A 20,586-nucleotide genomic window follows, 5' to 3' on the forward strand; every position below is an offset into this window, starting at 1 on the left:
ACTGTCAAAGATGCACTATGGGCACTCATGCAAAAGTAGAGGCAGAGGGCATAAGATTCTGGAATGACGGATTTGTTTCCAAACATCCCTCTCACCTCCTTCTCTTCTCAAATATCCCAGTCCTGGCTGACACCCATTTCCATTTCAGCATTGCCAACTTTCAAAGTGGCCCTTATGCTTGAGCCTTTCATACCAATATGATCCGAAACCAATTTGCAGGTGATAATGCTGATCTCCACACTGTGAAAGCTGTACTGGAGCCTTTTCTCTTTGTTGCTCGAGGGTAGTGTGAAAGTGTGTGAGGTTTTGAGAGATGAAAACTCCTGCGTTCACACACCGCAGAAAGACCCCTTGGGCTGCTCTGCCTCAATACTGAGCTTATTTTCAGTCATTTGGGGCAGCACTGCTTTTAGTGGAACCAATGAAATAGTATCTGATCCGAGGCTTGCACCCCAGGGGGCCTTGCAGTATTGCAGATGTTTTGGGGATGCGACTCTTAAGGTGCAGTCCTAGGTATGTTTAGACAGAAAAGAAATGCCACAACTCCCAGCATGCCCCAGCTAGCCATGCTGGGAGTTGTAGGACTTTTCTTCCTGTCTAACCATGCATAGGATTGTGCCCTTAGAGGGTTAGGGCTAGCCCTGCCTCGGGGACAGGGACACTCCTTTTTCTCTCTTTCTGACACCCTTTTTCTCTTGCTTTCTGTCACACCCTTTCAAGACATCAGTGTCATGTTTCTCTTGGGCCCCCTCTGTCCTGATGCACTCACACACACAAATAATAGAGAGGCTTCAGTCTCAGTCCTTTAATTCATTATCAACAGGTTCATTACAGATGCAAATCCTGGAAGACTCTCAGGCTACAGAGGAATGCCTCCAGGGCATTCAAATGGGAACATGATGTTGCCTACAGTTTGAAGTGAGGCTTGCTGGCTAGACTAACTTGGGGAGGGATGTCTTGCCTTTCCAGTGATGCTTCCCTACACCTCCTCTCACACATTGCAAACTGGGTCGACCTTCTGAGCTCCGCCCCTGACGTTTCCCTCTTAGCTCTGCGCCGTAGTCTAGCATCTCTTAGGACATAGCCCCCACTCTCCTCCTCCTCCTGGCTTCTCACAGAGGGGGGCAAGCGGGGGGGGGGCTTCAGGCCCAGGTGGTTGGTAGTAGCCTGAGAAGCACGCCTACCCATATCTGAACTGGCTTGGGAAAATGCATCCCCCAGTTCTGGCTGTTCCTCTTCTGAATCTGAGCTGCTAACTATCTCCCTGCACTCAGAATCAATCCTGACAATAAGGGCAGGCACTCTGGAGAGCTGTGCTGCCTGCTCTCCACCTGGGGCACATGCTACTGCAGGAGGGCAGCTGGTGCGGTTCTCCAAAGCAGCTGCCTGCCCAATGTCTTGTTCTGAGGCATTGGATGGGCAGACTTTCTGGAGAACCCCCCAGCCGTCTTCCCAGGGATCATTGGAGTGAGGCATTGGGCGGCAGGCGGGCTCCCCGGAGAGCCTTACCAGTGGCTTTCCTGCCGCAGCAAATGCCACAGCAGGAGAGCAGCTGGAATGGATTTCCAGAGCCGCCACCTGCCTGACGCCCTGCTCTGAGGACCCTTCAGCGAGGCATCAGGTGGGCAGGCTCTCTGGAGAGCCACACCAGTTGGATCCCTTCTGCAGCAATGCCAAAGCAGGCAAGCAGCCAATCCAGCTCTCCAGAGAGCTCGCCAGGCCCAAATGCCTTGGTCTAGGTTTGTTTGTTGTTTGTAGATCACAACAAACTGTGGCAATTTCTTAAAGAGATGGGAGTACCAGACCACCTTACCTGTCTCCTGAGAAACCTGTATGAGGGTCAAGAAGCAACAGTAAGAACCGGACATGGAACAACCGATGGGTTCCAAATTGGGAAAGGAGTACGACAAGGCTGCATATTGTCGCCCTGCTTATTTAACTTATATGCAGAGTACATCATGAGAAACGCTGGGTTGGATGAATCACAGGTCGGAATTAAGATTGCTGGGAGAATGATCAACAACCTCAGATATGCAGACGATACCACCCTAATGGCAGAAAGTGAAGAGGATCAAAAGAGCCTCTAGTTGAGAGTGAAAGTGGAGAGTGCAAAAGCTGGTTTGAAACTCAACATTAAAAAAAACTAAGATCATGGCATCTGGCCCCATCACTTCCTGGCATATAGAAGGGGAAGAAATGGAAGCAGTGACAAATTTTATTTTCTTGGGCTCCAAGATCACCGCAGACGGTGACTGTAGCCATGAAATTAAAAGACGCTTGCTCCTTGGGAGGAAAGCTATGGCAAACCTAGACAGCATAGTAAGAAGCAGAGACATCACCTTGCCGACAAAGGTTCGTATAATCAAAGCTATGGTTTTCCCAGTAGCAACATATGGCTGTGAGAGCTGGACTATAAGGAAGGCTGAGTGCCGAAGTATTGATGCTTTCGAACTGTGGTGCTGGAGAAGACTCTTACGAGTCCCCTGGACTGCAAGGAGGTCGAATCAGTCCATCCTAAAGGAAATCAACCCTGAGTGCCCATTGGAAGGACAGATACTGAAGCTGAAGCTCAAATATTTTGGCCACCTAATGCGAAGAGAAAACTCTCTGGAAAAGACCCGGATGCTGGGAAAGATTGAAGGCAAAAGGAGAAGGGGACGGCAGAGGATGAGATGGCTAGATAGCATCACTGATGCAATGAATATGAACTGGAGCACACTCCGAGAGAGAGCGGAGGACAGGAAGGCCTGGCGTGCTATGGTCCATGGGGTCACGAGGAGTCAGACACGACTTAATGACTGAACAACAACAACAAAAGTAATCAACCCCAATTTTATCAAATACCACAACACAGGGGGAGCCCTTGGGGATGGCTGGAAATCTTTCCTTTCTCATCACTTATTAGAAGGTGGCAAAGGAATATCTGTAGGTGGATCAGAGTTACGGCAGAACAAGACAGTTTCTTTGCCTAAGCCCAGCTGGTACTGCCAGATGTACATCTTTGAGTTGGACTGCAGGGTCACACTAATCGATTATTCAGTCTCAGTGGCTTCGCTCCATTCTTCCTGCTCAGTGTTGACACTCATCCCACCATACTCAGCAGTGGTGGAGAACTGGAAGCTGGAAAGAGCCTGAGTGAGTGAGGGCTCCTAACTGATATGAGGCAGTCATGCTTATCTTCCAGTTGCGCTCCATGCTGGTCATCTTCTGCTTGTTATATCCCACTTTCTTCGTGATCTTCTTGTTCCATACAATGGGAGTGTTGGAGTCATTGGAGATAGTCTTGATAGCCTCCCATTTGCCATAAGATGAGCCATGGGTAACAGCCAGTCCTCCAGGGAGTATGTTGACCACATCACTGTGGAAAGAATATGTGGCAGTATCTGGTTTTTCATTCAAGATGGTGGTTCTAAAATACTGGACACCCCATTCATCATGGGGTTTGACATAGTAAAAGTAATCCTTGGTTCCCCAGTAATAGAGGCCATCCTTGCAGTCTGGGTGAAGGGTGTATTCAACGGCATCTTCGTCTGTATTCATATTGTTGACCCGACGGTAAATGTCTCTGCTCTGGTAAATGATGTAGAACTTATTGGAGGCTGAGAGGTAATGGTCTCCTCCATGGCAGTTGGCATGGAGGGTGCATACTACAGCATCCTTGTCCTCGTTCATGTTGGTAACACAGCGATAGTTGTCTGCTTTGATGATGTAGAAAAAGTCATCCTCATGGGCTAAATAGTGATCTCCTCCCCGGCAGGAACTGTGCAGGGGAGAAGGTTCTTACCTCGTTGAAATTGTTTGATTTCATACAGCAGCCCAGGTCTGAGCGAACAATGTAATAATAGTATCTACCCCACAGATATCAACGCCTGGGGCTTTGTTCTTGGAAAGTATTTGTGGCATAGTGCTTGATTCTAGAAGAAAATGAAATATATCTAGTTAGATGAAAACATTTCAGAAAAGGAATTAACTGCACTTGCTGACCTGCTGGAACACAGACAATCTCAATACAAGTTAGGAAAATATGCTTGTTTGTAATATTTTGTCCAACTATTACTACTTAATTGTAAGAAACTTGATAAGTTCTTGTGCATGCCCAGCAGTATTTGGTTGTTTGTCATTCAGCAATATGTGGCTGCTGTTTGAACAATACAAGATCAAATCCCCCTTTGGCTTATGGAACTAGTTGTGCTGTTGTTTGGATATTGGCCCATATCTCTAACCTAACCTAGAGGAAGGATTAAGCCAACTCATTCTGAAAGCTTCTACAAACATCATGTGGCCGTTCAGTACATCGGAATGCTGCATTTTAAAACCTGCCTAAATCCTAGAGCTGGAATCACAGGACGCTTATGTCTGAGACAGTAAAAACTGCATCAGATAATAAGGCAAGGCTGAGGGGAGGACAGACATTGACAACTCATGATTTCATAGAATCATAGGGTTAGAAGGGGCCTACAAGACCATTGAATCCAACCCCCTGCTCAGTGCAGGAAGCCTGATTCCCATGCGGTCTCCCATCCAAGTACTAACCAGGGCTGACCCTGCTTAGCTTCCAAGTTGTTGCCTTCCATGACATTGCTTCATAATAAAACAATAGTTGAATGAATTCATTTGAAGCAACATTTATCATTTTGTTTCCTGAGAAGATCCATTCTCATGACTCATTCTTTGTGCTTGGCAGTCACAATTTTAAGATAATCCAAATAACGAGTATGTTGAAGTGGATAGCTATCTGACTTGGACTATGGAGATGCAGACTTTTAATGATCTATTTATTACATTTACATCTTGTGCCAGTAATGGCACTCAAGGCACCATTTCAGATCTTTGTGCAACTATGAACCTCGCTAGGTGTCTTTGGGCCAGTCACTGTGGCCTGAACGGCATCTCTTGAGTTTTCCACTACAGGGAAAAAATAGCAATGGGGGGGGGGGGATTCAGGTGGTGAAAATGCTGGAGGGGAGGATTACACCCCCTCAGAGACATGGCCTCAGTACAAATTCCACACCGCCACCACAACCAGCTGCCTAGTTGCCATTTTTAAACATGCACACAGATCATCCTGCCCCACTGCAATCATGCTTTTAAAAAGCCTCCATTGGTGCAAATGGAAAGCATGATTGCAGTAGGAAAGGGCAGTTTTTCGAGGGCGTGTTTCAGCATTGGGGAGGGGAGAATTAGCCTTCTCTGTAGCTAACCCTGCTCCTAAATTACGCCCCCCAGACTATAATTAGGTTCTTCCCCTGGCCTGCCTACATCTTGCTGTGTCACACTGCTGGAAGTATGCATGGAGTAACTCAAACCCATACCTGCACTGATATGTTTAATGGCATGCTATACTATATTACACGAATGAAATACAATAAAAGTTGCGATAATTAGAACTAGAGACCAAATATTCCAGCATGGCACAATTTGCAAGACATATTTTCCCAAGACGAAAGTGCTGATTCACCACTGCTGTGCAACGAGTAGTTTGAGCAGGCTTAGTTTATTCCTGAGAACAGGGGTGGGTCGACAGTAGCTCTGGTTCCACCGACAGATTTCAAAGCGCACAAGCCTGTGCATGTTTAGACAGGAAAAACGTCCTACAACTCGCAGTATCCCCAGCCAGCAGTCCTGGCAGGGGAATGCTGGGGGTTGTATGGCTTTTTTCCCTATCTAAACATGCATAGGATTGTGCAAGGATTTCTAAATCCCAATTATTTAACAATAGTAGTAACAAAATCTCTCTCCCCCCTGTCCTAAACTACCCTGCTGAAATAAAGTTTGGGGTACCAGGAGTGGATTATTCGTTTGGAAGGACTATGAGCTCCATTCAATTCTAGGACTCGAGAAACAAATTTCCGGGTTCAGAATTCTTTAATTCTAAACGTATGTCTTTTGCACCAGCCTCCGGTTGATGGAAGTCCGCGTTGTAATAACAATAAAGTACCCACCCCACCAAGTAGTTCCCACAAGCTTGAAATCTGAGCTTCACGCTGCCTAAGTAAATCAATTTATTCCCAGCCAAAAGGAATGTTTATGAGAATCACCCGCCTCGATTTGCAGTAGTGATTGGCTTGCCTTCTCAGCCAATAGCAAGGCAGGCTTCCAGTATTTCCTGGCCCGCCTACCTTCTTCCTTTTTCCTTTGCTTGTCGGGTTGATAAGCGTTGGCTATATGCAAGATTGAATCCGTTGCTAATCTCGGGTTAAATTTTGTCATCCGTCCTTATTATAGTTTTGGGAAGAGTTATATAGTAGAGGTAGAGACTGGGTGGCTAGAGTTTTGGCCTGAGATGATTACACCCCGCCCTGCAGCACGATCGTAAGTATATCCCATTGAGTTCAGAGGGGCTTTATTCCGAATCTTTATGCTTATGTTGTTGGCTGCCTTTCAGCATGTTTTCAGTGCCATGTCTTCTCCAGTGCAAAAATCTATTGTAGTGTTCAAGCTCCGCTCAGTTGCTTTTTTTACTTCGTTCATTTCTCTTCTCTCCCCCCCCCCCCTTTCCCGGTACACGTGCTTCGGCTATGGAGAGAAATCTTAAAGTGTTGAAGATTAAACCGGCATGTTTTGCCTGGGGAGTGGGATGCTGAGGGCGAGAACAAAGCACAGGGGAATTCGGAGTTTATTCTGCCTCGCTTGAGAGGAACTGTGTGGTGGATCTTTTGAGGGGTGGCTAGAAGTTTAGTCAAGCTTAATGTGCCAGGAAGCTAACCTTTTTTGATTCCAGTTAATAGGTGATGTAAAACTGCTCTTTTCCAAACCAGAGGGGAAAACTAGGTTAAGCTTAGGCTCTCGAGTAAGGATATTTTCACTCATAAGACCAGCGCACAATCCTGTGCATGTTTAGACCGGAAAAAAGCCCTACTACTCCCAGCATGCCTCAGCCTGCATGGCTGCCTGTTTTTTTTTCATCCTAAACATGCATAGGATTTCACCATTTGTGGCTTTTGTTTAAAAAGCAATTTTTGTAAATGCCACATTAAAACGTGAGTTCTGGTAAAGAGCAAAAAGAATCCAAAAGGTTATTCAGGCCTCATGAGTTAAAGCTCTTAAAACTGTGGATCTAAGAAAGCAATATGTTATCTTTTTGTACTCCTGTGTGCTACCCCACCTTCATCCCTGTCTCAAGACTTCTTAAGCAGAAGCCAAAAACCTCTGATTTAGCATATATATTGAGGTTGTTCTGTTAATGCTTTCCCCACCAACTTGTGTTCAACAGCTTGGAAAAAATGGATGAGCATTACTTGAGGCATCTTCATCATCCAAGCGGTGCTATATCTTCATGGAAAGCATTAACCTGGCATGAATGCCAGACTTCCTTTTTCCACGTGCATTTAGGTAAGGCATTACTGAGAGGGAGTTCTTGGGCCTCCAGTTTTGCAAGTATTCTGGAAGTTGCAACTCCACAGTTTGTCAGGACCTATGTAATCCTATGGAAGTAGAGTGAGTTTGTGTGTCTTCTGTGAATAAGAATGGCAGGTTCAAATTAATTTCATATGACTTTGTTTCCCGCCCTTGTAGTTATGGAAAGAAGGATGAATATGTAGTAACAATGTGATAAAAGGTTGAGAGGCACATAAAGATAATCCAGATTACCTATTTTTTAAAAAATTCTATGATTATAAATGGAAAAATTGGTCTCTATTTGTGATTAGATATTCCAGGATAAAAAGGGGAATGTGCCATTATCGTAGCGAGAGTAAATGCATTATTACACAAGAAATTGCCTTAAAATGAATCAGGCCAATAAACTTTCTTGTGTAGTGTAGTCCACCCTGATTGTACATGTTCCTGCCAATTGGAGGTGAAGTTAGTATGTTGCATATGCTATCCTTTCTCTTTGGCCAAGTAACCTCCATTTTTCTGATCCTTGTCAGTATGGTAAGTTCTTGAGGTCATTAACTTCAGTCTGTATGATGCCAAGGAAGACTGCTGTGATACATTGGCTATATTTGCAGGTCTTGGGCTGGATAAATATATTCAATTTATAGTAACAAATGCCTTTTCTTGTAGGGCATGTGTTTGGAGGAGAACAAACCAAATATTTCAGTCTGGCAGTCCTGAAATGAGCAGCTGCATTGTGAGATGGCCTGAGCAAGTTCTGAAAATGCCTGGGATTTCTGAACTCATAGAGGAGTTTCATACACCTTGATGATAGTGAGGAAAAGGTATGGTGTTGGTTTCTCTTAAAATGAGAAGGTGTGGTCAGTTGTTGTCTTTTTGCGACTGGGAGATGCTAAGAGAATTTGGGGGAGTCTGCTATGATGAACTGCATGTTCAGTCCGTGTTTCACCTGATTATCCCTGATTATAAACATGCCCTGAGCAGATACCTCCCCCTTTGCACAAAGGCTACCTCCAGAAAACTGCTGATGTCTATATGTGTACGTAAGGTTATTCTTGTCAAGGCTGGATGTTACATAGATAACTTCTAGACAACCTAGTAACCTATTGCAGCAATATCTGAGTACCTTATTTGTTTGTCTTCTGAAAGGTAAAGATGTTAACTAGATGTGTTTAGACAGAAAGATAGTGGCCTCAAGATTTGCTTCCCCGAAGTCAACAGTCGTGGCGCCAGGTCAGCATTTTTATTATGGCATAAGCTTTCCATTGATTTGGACTCTAGTACACAAAAACATATATGTCATAGTAAACTTGTTAGTCTTTAAGGCAGCCTTCCCCAATCTAGTGGGCTCCAGATGTTGTGGACTGCAACCTCCATCATTGCTAGCATTGGCCATGCTGGCTGGGGCAGATAGTCCAGAACATCTGGAGGCCACCAGGTTTAGGGAGGCTGTCTCAAGACTCTTAAGGAGAAATCCTATGCTGATAGACCTCTGCCTCCAAACTCAGAGGTGACCAGCTATCCAATGCACGGTGGGAGGATCATGGAGGGAATTGTCCCTGCCGTGCTCCAGCTGCTCTGCATTCGCCAGCTGTCTAGCTATGGAACGTCCGAGTGTGGGGTGGGCAGGCTGGACTACCTGGGGGTGGGGAGTTCATAAGTGCAGGAACGCCCCCATTTGACCTGCTCAGTGTTGCTCTTCTGAGGCAGCAGGGGAGGGGGTGGGGAGGTGGTTCTCCTGGAACTGACCAATCCTATGGCTGTCTAGCTGCTGTCTAGCAGCCATAGGATTGGGCCCTTAGCTTTTGCAGCAATGGAATAACTTGCCTACCCCTCTTTAAATGCAAGTGTTGAGTGGACTTCTCTAAAAAGTGTTAATTACTTTGGCCAGAAAGCTTTCAGTTAGAGTTCTTCAGGCAGGATGTTATTCCACTGGGGTCTACAGTGCACCCAGGGACAATTCTTTTGGAAACCACCTACCCCTTCCATTTTAATTTTATTAAGATTTGTAAGAATTAAAAACATTTTAACTGGATGGCTGGCGTGCTACAAAATGAAGTGCTGTCCTCCAGTGCTACTTTTATTTGGGTTGAAAAGAGTGGTTTTCTGTTTTAGAGCTCGGACCCCACCTCTGCCTTGTACGTAGGTTCTTGGGCAAGGTACTTTTCTTTTAGTCTCTCCAGTTTGCCTTCTGGGAAATGAGTGTTTTGTGAGCAGCCATGCCCACCATGGCATCCATTTTATGAATGAGCATCCCCCCAGGGCAACCATTCTGTGAAGCACCCATGCCACACTCAAAATTCCAAACAAGGCCAATGACCCCAAAAGATTGGGGACCCCTGTTGTACCATGTTAAGGTGCTTGATATTCTTACTTCTACAGAAGAATGAACACTTAAGGGCATGTCTGCTTGTGCTTCAGAAGTGCTGCCATGGAGTACTGTAGTGAGATCAGTCTGTAAATTTCACTGGAAAGCAAGGCAATGTACGTTGATCAGGAGACTTAGGAAGGAATTCAGATGCTCAAGACTCCTACATACTATTTTGTATGCTGATGACCAGTTCACACATACATGGTCCATTTGATTATTTAGTATTTGGAAGCAGGTAACACTCTTTTAAGTGACTTCATTGAAAAGCATTTGAGTTACAAGTTGATATTGAAATTCTCCCTCTGATGTTTACATTGTGGTAGCTCATTCCCACATGCAAAGAATCCTTTGATCATCAGGTGATTAGTGTACATATGTGAACCAGTCCTTTTGTCTACTAGTGTAGGAGCAAGATTGAAATTGCCACTGTTGGGATATGCTTCTGTGTATGGAGATTTCCTGGAAACATGACACTTAAAACTCTGCAGCAGTGAAGCTGTTTACAGTAGAGGGAAACCAGAAGCAGTTTGTACATAAGGGTACTTCTGTGTGGTCAGCAGATCAAAATACCTGGAGTTCAGTTGCTAATTAAAGATTTTCCATTCCTTGTTCTTACAGGGGTGATGATTCTGCAAAGATGGTAAAATGGTGTTCTCTCCCTGCTTCCTCCATCCTGAGCTCCGTCTAGGAAGTGTAAGTACTGAAGCTTTTTCTCTGGCTCCTTAGCAGTACACATTTCAGCCCAGAGCAATAGCTACTATACTGTAAGAAGTTGCAGTAGAATTTGTACTAAGAGTTTGTAGTAAGAGTTCTAATTGGGTGGAGGAGGAGGGGGTTTCTTGGCAGTTTCTGTGCCTCCTAAAAAGTGGATCACCAAAGAAGTGTGGGGGGGGTGTGTGTGTAAGGGGGAAGCATGGCTTGGCAAGTGTGCTAAATGTAAGCATGTATGATGACTGTTCCTCTCGCTGTCACAAGCCTTGGACAGTGGGATTTTGTGTCATCAAATATTAAAGCTGGCCTTTCTTCACTCAAGGTGTCTTTGGATGGGTTTGGCTATCTCTTGGCACTATTGAATTTTGCGGGTTCACACATTCTGAAAAGAACAGACATGAGATTTTTAAAATGTAGTCTGAAGTGGAATAGCTGGTAACATCTTAGCTCAATGGGATCTTTTTAACTGGTAGTTTTTTGGAATGTGAGCATGTGGGTGAAATGGATATTCTTCCATGGATCGACTGAACTGTGCTTGTCAACCTTTTTTTCCACAGGCAGTTTGAATTTACGTTTTTACATGTCTAAATCTTTTTTTTCCACAGTGATGTTAAAGACTGGCTTTAAAAGGAAAACTGTTTTTTCCTGAAAACTGCTGGGGGAAAAGTGGTACAGAAGACCGAGGAAGACATTTCAAAACAAGACAGTGGATCCTTAATCTCTTTTGGAAGGGTTGTGTGGGACCACCTGCAATAAAGTTTTTGTCTGAATGAAATTATTTTTCATTATTGTCCCATTTAACAGATTTAAACTACTTGGGTAGATTTTGAGGACCTCTGGAAACAACATTGTCCTAATATTGACTATACGCCAAGTGGCAAATTTGCCTGAATGTATTGTTAGCTGGGTATAATGACATTAAGTCATATGCACACTTAACCTGGAAGTCCTGATTTCATTAGTGGAGCTTGCCTCTGAGAAGACATGCATAGAATTGTGCTTTAAGAGACTTGCAGAAAAGGAAGTGCAGAATATTTGAGGGTGGGTATAACAAGATGGGGCCGCGGGGGCTTAGTTGTTAAGACGCTGAACTGCTGACCTGCCGACCTTCCAGTCTGCAGTTCGAGACCCGAGTGCTGCGTGACGGAGTGAGGCCCCGTCTTCAGTCCCAGCTCCTGCCAACCTAGCAGTTCGAAAGCAAGAAATTGCAAGTAGATAAATAGATACCGCCTTGGCGGGAAAGGTAACAGTGTTCCGTGCACCTCGGTGTTCAGTCACGCCAGCCACATGACCACGGAAGCGTCTTCAGACAGCGCTGGCTCTTCGGCTTAGAAACGGGGATGAGCACCGCACCCTAGAGTTGGACACGACTGGTTGGGGACACCTTTACCTTTTTATAACAAGATGTATTCAGGCTGTTTCCATATTAGTCAGCAAAAACAACTAAGTCTAGCGGCACTTTAAATACAAATTTATTATGGCATAAGCTTTTGTGGACCAGAGACCCATTTCACCAGATGCAACGAATGTCTGCATCTGTTCACAGAAGTGGAAGGTTGAGGTATAATATATTTGTGTATTGTGCGTCTTAAGGGTGAACATCCTTGTACAGACTGCATTTCTGTGAAACTGATTGCAGCTGTCCATTTTGGAGACCAATGAACAGTGACAGTCCTGCTTGTTTAAAATGCACTGTTTAAAAATCAGAACTGTAGAATTAGGATCCATGATTTGTCAAGGTCCCAAGAACCTATGCTCATCCAGGGTTGTGGGGGTGATAAATGAAAAAAACAATAGTACTGGACACCAGGATTGCAAGGTATGGTGCTTTTTGCCCAGTTCCACAATGGAATTGTCCGTTTCTAATTCTTTAGCTGAGGTGCCAGGTCCAAGGAAAAGCTTCATAGGAGATGTTCATAGAAACCCACTTTCAAAGGTCAGTAAGAGATGCACCTTTTAGGCTTGGTTTAATTTAGGTTTTAAATGTCTAAAAGGTGCTACCATTCTTTTACTGAGCTCATTTAAAATTGAATCTCAAGACTTCCAAACTGCTAAGGGGTTCCATCATATGCATCTACCTTTTTATGTCTCCCTTCTCTTCCACTCTCCATCTGTTCTAACATAACACCTGAAGAAGAATTCTGAATTAAAACCCCCCCATGTGTACTACTTCTGGTTCTTGGCTGACCCTAATAAAATCCGATAGTCTAGAAATTCAAATTTAAGTCTTAAAATAGACTAACCACTGCTTGTGGAAAAGCTGACTTAGGGTGCAATCCTATACCTGTTGACAGAAAAAAGTACTACAACTCCTAGTATCCACCAGCCAGTCATGTTGGCTGGAGCATGCTGGGAATTGTAGGGCTTTTTCCTGTCTAAACATGCATAGGATTGCACCCTTAGTCCTGTTCCCAGCCCAGCCCTGCTTACAGTAACCTAACCGAGCATTAAGATACGATGTTAGGATTTTTTAAATGTCGGCTTTTTTTAAAAAAAAAGTAATGCTGGGTAGGGGAAACCCAGTCATTTTTGTATTCCTTTCGGGAACGTCCCCGCCAATTGGTAATTCACTGCCACGTGAAGGGCAAAGTAATGTAGCTGAGCTTGTGAAGGGAAGTGAGGGCGTTATGAGAGAGTATTGATTTAAATCGCCCCTAACGCTCCCCTCCAGCTTAATCTAGCTTTCCTTCGGGCAACGGTATGTCCCAAGACGCCGTCTCCAGCCTCGCTCCCCCTCGCACCCCTCGAGTGTGTTTTGAGCGTCTGAGGAGGAGCGTTAGCGGGAAGGCGCGAAGCCTCAGAATTCGCTTTGAAAAGCTGTGCCGTGGCGCGAGCTCGGACGTTGGAGCGGGGGAGGGGAGGCGGCGCGCGAGCAACGGCCTCTCCGGCCCGCCGCCGCCGCCCTCTTACGTTTTCCCGCCTTTTCACTGCGTTTGAAAAAGCAGTTTTCATAGGAGCGTTAGCCCCTCTCCACTCTTATGTTCGCGCTTGCCTCACAAGCTTGCGTATTGATGTCAATGCCGCCTCACCTTTGTGTGCAGCGAAAACTAAATTACAGATACTGCCATAAAGCGCCACCTCCTGCCATATGTTCACCAAACGCACTGAGCCCCTCCTCTCCTCACAGAGGCGATTAACATACCAACTTGAGAGAAGGAAGGAAATGGTCACCATCACCTCCTCCCCAAATATCCTATTTAAATAGTAGATACCCTTCCTGCCCTTCGTTTTTATTCTTTTATGTGTCATGGCTTACATTTAGACTGTCAGCCTGAGGACAGGGACCGTGTTATGCTACTTATTCTTTGTAAGCAGCTCTCAAGATCTTCTGGGCAAAAGGGCATGGTAGAAATGCTACAAGTAAATTAAAACTGAAAATGTTTAATTTTAAAACAGAAGAGGGATGGGTATGTTTTAACAAAATATCTGCCCGCTTGGGGTACTCCTTTGCCTTTGGCAGCCGTGTGACAGGCTGAAGTGCAACAGCTGAATCATTCCCCATCACTGAGTCTGGAAGAGCTACATCCATTAACTTTCTGCATTTCTGGGACTTGAGGAAAAAGTGCCTGGTGGTGGTGGTTGGTTGGTATTGTTTTAAAGTGTTGTGACTGAAAAGTGGGGTATATATCTTCAAAATAAATAATAAATACTTAAGGTACAATAGGACTGCAAATAAAATGGCAGGATTACAACACAAGTTCAGAAAGCGATTTATTTATTAAATTTATTAATCACCCATCTGGCTGGTCACCCAGCCACTCCGGGTAATGTACAACAATAAAACAGTTAAAACAATAAAATTCTGCATTAAAAATTCTACATGTATGATGATCATATATTGAGTGGGTAGGGAAAAACCCATTCTTTTTATTTTTTTAATCTCACCTGATTGTGAATATAAAAGAGAGGTTAAATTGTACAGAAGTGTAAATACTCTGCATAAAGATCCTTCAGCATATACCCCAAATTGCCATTTTGCATGCTCCTAATTACAAGATGGCATTCCTTCTACGAAGTCAACCTAGCAAAGGAGTCCTGGCTTGGTTGGTTTCTTGGATATTTTACATTTATTTTGTGGAAAACACGTGTCCGTCTTTGTTGCCTGTAAAATTGGCAGTATTTCCCCACAGAACGTAGCAACAATAAAATAATGTATATACTGTACAGTATAGTCTTTCAAACTTTCACTTTACAGTCTTCGCTGCTTTCACTTTTGTAATATTGCGCGGGAACTGACAACTCAGATCTGCCAAGTCCAACTCAATCCTGCTCTTCAGCCTAAAGTCAGAAATAAGGTGGTCGCTGCAGGCTTACAATTTAAAAGCCATGACACAAAAGGAAAGAGGATTGGGAAGGAGGAAGAAAAAAGCAAATCCAACCACTGATAGATTTAGGGTGCAATCTTATGCACTTTTAAACAGAAATAAGTCCTACAACTCCCAGCATTCCAGCATGGGCTTTTTTTCTGTCTAAACGTGCATAGGATTACACCTTAGTTGCAAAGTTCAAGCAGGTCATGAAGTTGAATCTAAACACAATGGAAGGGCTGCTACTTCCTGTTCCTCTGATGGGCTCAGCGGTGGCAATTGGTAGCATGAGGGAGGGGGTCACTAGAAGGTGGCTGAGCATAGGCAACACCATGGGGAATGTTGTCTTCATGACCTACTTGTGGGCTTCTTGAAAAGGAATCTGGTTGCACATTGGCCTTTGGTCTGATCCAGCAGGACTTTTTTATGTTTGCTTTTTAAAAATAGATTTTGGATCTATAGGATGTCACTTTTTTTTCATTTGGCTTCTTTTATGCCCCAAACCACTGCGATCCCTTTGGGGACTAAAGTGTTTGTGTTTGGGGAAAAAAACTGTTATACGTCATTCTGAACCTCAGTTCTGTGGTATAAATTGAATGAATGTTCTTAATCCAGTTCTCAGCTGTGTGGCCAAATTCAATAAGCATTTTGAAAATATTGGTATTAATATTTCTTTCAACCCACAGGTGTAGTGTGATGAATGCTATATGCCTATCCCATAGGAAGCACTTGTAATACGCTCACATTGGCTCTATCAACATGTCTGTTTGTGAGGATATGCTTCTTTGCAATTACCGCAAGTGCCGAGTCAAGCTTTCAGGCTACGCATGGGTCACGGCCTGCTCACATATCTTCTGTGACCAACATGGCAGTGGGGAGTTCAGCCGTTCACCAGCAGTCTGCCCTGCTTGCACCAGTGCCCTCTCTGGCAAATTGGATATTGTTCGGACAGAGCTCAATCCTTCTGAGGAATATAAGGCTATGGTCCTAGCTGGACTGCGGCCAGAAGTTATTCTAGACATCAGCTCCAGGGCTCTAGCTTTTTGGACATATCAGGTAAACACTCCTTGAAATGGTCTCCAACAATGGCATTTGGATATAGGGAGAAGGCATCCATATTTAAAACTCTCTCTCTCTCTCTCTCTCTCTCAGAGGATGTAAATTCCTTTAAAATCATAGAATCATAGACTAGTAGGGTTGGAAGGGGCCTGTAAGACCATCGAGTCCAACCCCCTGCTCAATGCAGGAATCTAAGTCAAAGCATCCCTGAGAGATGGCTGTCCAGCTTCATCTTGAATGCCTCCAGTGTGGGAGAGCCCACTACCTCCCTAGGTAACTGGTTCCATTGTCGTATTGCTCTCAGGAAGTTTTTCCTGATGTTCAGCCGGAATCTGGCTTCCTGTAATTTGAGCCCATTATTCCGTGACCTGCACTCTGGGATGATCGAGAAGAGATCCTGGCCTTCCTCTCCATGACAACCTTTCAAGTACTTGAAGAGCACTATTATATCTCCCCTCAGTCTTCTCTTCTCAAGGCTAGACGTGCCCAGTTCTTTCAGTCTCTCCTCATAGAGCTTTGTTTCCAGTCCCCTGATCATTTCGTTGCTACACTTCTGTAAAATTGACATAGACAATTCAAATTGAGGATCCAAATTCAGTGATTGCTCTTAGAATTAGTAATCTGAATTTCTCAAGAAATCCATAGAAATAGAACCAAAACTTAGTTTGTCAGAGAACAAGCCCAGTTCTTGTTCACAAAGCTATCAATGAGTGTTCTTGGATCACTATACTTAGGCCTCTGAAACTGTGCTACAAACCCCCATATTCTATTATCACACAACTGTAACAACGTTATTAGAATAAACTGTGAAAACTGGGAATACATTTATTTTTATCATACAAAACCCAACTTTTAACTAGAATTACAGTTCCTAAAACCCATGTTATCTGAGTTTTGACCCATGAGAATCACATTTTGCTACTTGAAACCTAGATTTCAATACATTAACATCTATTTATTTTAATTTATGCTTGGAATTTATGGATTCAATAGTAACAGATTTGGGAAATCTGTGCACCATTATGCTTGAGCAATGAATAGCAGGAAGACAGACATGGTGTTGTAGAACATTTTTCAACCATGAGGGCTACAATCTTGCTTTAAGAAAGCAAGCAAGCTGAGGTTTTCTGGTTTCTGCTCAGGCAGGTGAGTTGATGTCATAGACCAAATTGGGATGTATGTTTGCCTGTTGTTGTTGTTCAGTCGTTAAGTCGTGTCCGACTCTTCATGACCCCATGGACCATAGCATGCCAGGCCTTCCTGTCCTCCGCTCTCTCTCGGAGTGTGCTCAAGTCCATATTCATTGCAATGGTGATGCTATCTAGCCATCTCATCCTCTGCCGTCCCCTTCTCCTTTTGCCTCCAATCTTTCCCAGCATCAGGGTCTTTTCCAGTGAGTTTTCTCTTCGCATTAGGTGGCCAAAATATTTGAGCTTCAGCATCTGTCCTTCCAATGAGCACTCAGGGTTGATTTCCTTTAGGATGGACTGATTTGACCTCCTTGCAGTCCAGGGGACTCGTAAGAGTCTTCTCCAGCACCACAGTTCGAAAGCATCGATTCTTCGGCGCTCAGCCTTCCTTATAGTCCAGCTCTCACAGCCGTACGTTACTACTGGGAAAACCATAGCTTTGATTAGATGGACCTTTGTCGGCAAGGTGATGTCTCTGCTTCTTACTATGCTGTCTAGGTTTGCCATAGCTTTCCATGTGGAGGGAAAAGCAGCTGGGGGTGGTTTGTATCAGAAAAACCAGAGGCAAAATAGTTAAGAAGTTGCCACCCACCCCACTGCTTATCTTCTGTTAGAGATTTCAGCCAAGAAAGTGTGTTTGTGTATGACACATCTGAGTGTCACATGTAGTTTGACCCTGATTTTCCATTGGCTCTTATATCCCCCCTTTCTGTCTTTGCAGGTTCATCAGGAGCGCTTGTACCAAGAATATACCTATAGCAAAGCAGAGGGACACCTGAAACAGATGGAGAAAGTGTATACACAGCAACTCCAGAACAAAGATATGGAGCTGACATCCATGAAGACTGAGGTCTCCTCCCTGAAGAAAGTACTGGAAGAATATAAAAAGAAATTCACTGAGCTCTCAGAGAAACTCATGGAGCGCAACCGCCAGTACCAGAAACTGCAGGGTCTGTATGACAGCCTACGGTTACGTAACATTGCAGTGGCCAGCCAGGAGGCAGGCCAAGACCCTCCCATGATGCCTCAGCCTGCTGTCTTTGGTTTTCCTTTGGGTAAGGACGATGGCTCTTCAGCTTGGTAGTTCACATGTACTAGCATGTTCAGTGGCAGAGTGGATAATACTCAAATGCAATTAACATTTTTTACATAAGGTAGTATGAGAGACATTATTTATTTAAGAATATTTTTATACCACTTCCAATTTTAAAAATCCCAAAGCGGTTTACAACAAATTATAAATAAATACATCCTAACAAGTGCATAACAACATTTAGACAAGTTAATGGTTGGGAAAAGCAAGGGTAAACAAGTATGTTTTAATAATTGTAGAAAGCACGTGATCATCAGTGTCTGACACATCGCAGAAGGGAGGTCATTCCAGAGGGAGGGTGCCACTACGGAGAAGGTGAATACAGGGCAAATCTTCTGAGCTATAGTTTCAGACCACCTGTAGACTGCAATCCACAACCTATTCCCCCAAAGTAAAGTAGACCAGCCGAACTCAGTGGAACTGCTCTGGAATAAGATGTGGGTTTCTGGATTGCAGCATCAAGCATTATGATGAATTATGTCCATTTTTAGAGGTTATTTTGAAGCTAGAGGTAATTAAAAGGAAAGGGGAAAAATAAAAAAAAAGTTTAGAACTTTGAAAACGTTCTCGAGGCTCCTGGCCTGAGATCACATAACGAGCTTATTAGGAACACTGAATATTGCCTGAGTAAACATAGTACTATATGGTGCCCGTATGTTTTCCCATGTGGGGCAAATAGCTTTGGAGGGGCAATTTAAATTGGGAAAACAATGTGGGGGAAAGGTTAAAACCATCCTTCCCCAGCTTTACCATCCTGATCCCCATCTCCCTGTGGGTGCAGTGTTGTTCACTTTTTTTTTTTTTAAGTGAGTTCCTGATAACTGAACTCCCATATCAAGTCAAGTTTGGTCCTTATTTTGTACATAGATGGAGTGCTGTGCATTGACATACTAGTGTAGTTAATAATGCCTTATTTATAGGAGATCAAAGCGCCCTGACTAATACCATGTCTCTCGCTCACATGTTCCAGGTAATGCTGCCAGGCTCTCTGGGAATACAACACCTATCCAGGGCCGCCATGGTGAGGGGGACTTCCATTTCAAACCCTTCTTTGCCTCCTCTCCACCAATGGCCGAGTCTGGCAACAGCTTCTTTTCCTTTGTCTCTCCTGGCAATGATTTGGAACAGCACCCAGGAGGCAACAGGGCCTATAAAATTAAGAGAATGTAAACTGTCATTTGTGTCAACATTTTTATTGCAGGCCATTTTGAAAATCCATTTAAGCATGAAGCTTGGGGCAATGGGCAGAAGGGCTTCTGCACACCTGAGGTTTAAAAACAAACAAACCCACAGACCAGATCTTAGTGACATCCAGTAGATGTCAACTTTCTGAGTCACAAACATTTTCCTGAAAATCGCAGCCACAACAAACCTTAAAGCAAGTAAGCCTGCAGTAAGGACTATAAGACTCAATGCTTTAGTTAAAACCAGTTCCTTTCAAAGACATTTTCTCCTCAACACTGGGTTGGATCCAGACTAAGACATGCTTAGAGCAGTCCCACTGAAATCAATGGGACTTAAGTGAGTCATGACTAATTTATGTCTCATTGATTTTAGTGTCTTCTCTAAAGATGACCAGTTCCAGATCTGGCCCAGTGCATTCCAGTTCTTTCAGTCAGTTACTATAGACAACCCGCCCCCCCTAATTGTTACATACATTGTCACTGTTGTCACCCAGCAACTGCTCCCCTTTTGCCAAACATTATTATGGCCCTGGCTGTGATACTAAGAATGCTTCCTTAAAGTGAAATGTGTTAAGGATTGTTGCACCCTGTAATTTTTCCAGTTGTGCTGGCACTAAAATGCGTAATTGTTGTATTGATTTAACAGTAATGTGCTGTAATCCATTATCTCTATCTGATGATTGCTTTCAAATATCACATTCATATTCTAGTAATATATTTTTCTCCAATTATGTGCATAAACATGTTTGCAAGATTGTGTTTGTTTTTTTCATTGCTGCTTGTAAGTAGAGGTTCATGGGGGGAAAGCCCTCCTTATCTGCCTTATACCATCCTGGGCATGTATACAAAGGTGTGATTAAGATGTTACAATGTATTCGTGCCTCCTAGTAGCAGTACTCCTGTTCAGAGTTCTAGCCAACACGCCCTCCTCCAAAACGCTATTCCATCCTTCCGGTCCCCCCCCCCCGGCCCGTTTTTATTTATTTATTTATTTATTTATTTATTTATTTTGTGGGTACTGAGCATGCTCAGACTTCATTGCTCTTTTGGGGGGATTGTCCCCGTCGGGTAAATGCGATACCTTTGATGGCTACTAGCCATTAGTTAATGGCTAAGATCCTAATATTAGGATTACCATGTGTAGATTTCAAAAATTCTAACACCCTAGGCAAGGTGTATCTGAACATAGCCAGAGCATTTTTTAATGCTTTCAAAATCAGACTTACCAGCATAGTCCCTTAGAACATGTACATAGTTCCTGTCCTTTGTACAGGAATCGTATTCTTTTTGTTTTTAAATGGGCAAGGAATAGTTTGAAAACACGACCGATATG

At 43.8% G+C, this 20,586-nt stretch overlaps 2 protein-coding genes, 1 long non-coding RNA gene and 2 other non-coding genes across 8 annotated transcripts; 4 read left to right on the forward strand and 1 right to left on the reverse strand.

The window, feature by feature from the left end:
* Nucleotides 1-2,819: 2,819 nt before the first annotated feature.
* Nucleotides 2,820-6,071, reverse strand: LOC146342389 (uncharacterized). Of its 3 annotated transcripts, none has more exons than XM_084806136.1 (2): nucleotides 5,943-6,071; nucleotides 2,820-3,914 (listed from the first exon to the last, which is right to left on the reverse strand). In XM_084806136.1, the coding sequence occupies exon 2, from the start codon at nucleotides 3,670-3,672 to the stop codon at nucleotides 3,097-3,099; it is 576 nt and encodes a 191-aa protein (XP_084662262.1). In that variant the 5' UTR covers nucleotides 3,673-3,914; nucleotides 5,943-6,071; the 3' UTR covers nucleotides 2,820-3,096. The 3 variants fall into 3 exon arrangements, with proteins under 3 accessions (XP_084662262.1, XP_084662263.1, XP_084662264.1); XM_084806137.1 differs by lacking the exon at nucleotides 5,943-6,071 and adding an exon at nucleotides 5,782-5,925; XM_084806138.1 differs by lacking the exon at nucleotides 5,943-6,071 and adding an exon at nucleotides 5,459-5,569.
* Nucleotides 6,072-6,108: 37 nt separating this feature from the next.
* On the forward strand, nucleotides 6,109-11,192 carry LOC146342390 (uncharacterized). The gene is made up of 5 exons (XR_014783951.1): nucleotides 6,109-6,312; nucleotides 7,214-7,332; nucleotides 8,008-8,162; nucleotides 10,328-10,402; nucleotides 11,026-11,192. It is a non-coding gene; the product is annotated as an uncharacterized LOC146342390 (long non-coding RNA).
* Nucleotides 8,248-8,325, forward strand: LOC146342391 (small nucleolar RNA SNORD126). Its single transcript, XR_014784180.1, has one exon. It is a non-coding gene; the product is annotated as a small nucleolar RNA SNORD126 (small nucleolar RNA).
* On the forward strand, nucleotides 10,657-10,803 carry LOC146342392 (small nucleolar RNA SNORA79). Its single transcript, XR_014784170.1, has one exon. It is a non-coding gene; the product is annotated as a small nucleolar RNA SNORA79 (small nucleolar RNA).
* Nucleotides 11,193-13,011: 1,819 nt separating the features above from the next.
* CCNB1IP1 (cyclin B1 interacting protein 1) lies at nucleotides 13,012-20,010 on the forward strand. 2 transcript variants are annotated; one of them, XM_084806140.1, is made up of 4 exons: nucleotides 13,012-13,118; nucleotides 15,414-15,783; nucleotides 17,698-18,031; nucleotides 19,040-20,010. In XM_084806140.1, exons 2-4 carry the CDS (start codon nucleotides 15,487-15,489, stop codon nucleotides 19,237-19,239), a joined length of 831 nt encoding a protein of 276 aa, XP_084662266.1. In that variant the 5' UTR covers nucleotides 13,012-13,118; nucleotides 15,414-15,486; the 3' UTR covers nucleotides 19,240-20,010. The 2 variants fall into 2 exon arrangements, with proteins under 2 accessions (XP_084662266.1, XP_084662265.1); XM_084806139.1 differs by lacking the exon at nucleotides 13,012-13,118 and adding an exon at nucleotides 13,265-13,727.
* The last annotated feature ends 576 nt before the right edge of the window (nucleotides 20,011-20,586 follow it).

The sequence above is a fragment of the Heloderma suspectum genome, chromosome 6, assembly GCF_057233095.1.
Source record: "Heloderma suspectum isolate Gila_16-S chromosome 6, 16-S_ref, whole genome shotgun sequence".
In the NCBI taxonomy this organism is placed as follows: domain Eukaryota; kingdom Metazoa; phylum Chordata; class Lepidosauria; order Squamata; family Helodermatidae; genus Heloderma; species Heloderma suspectum.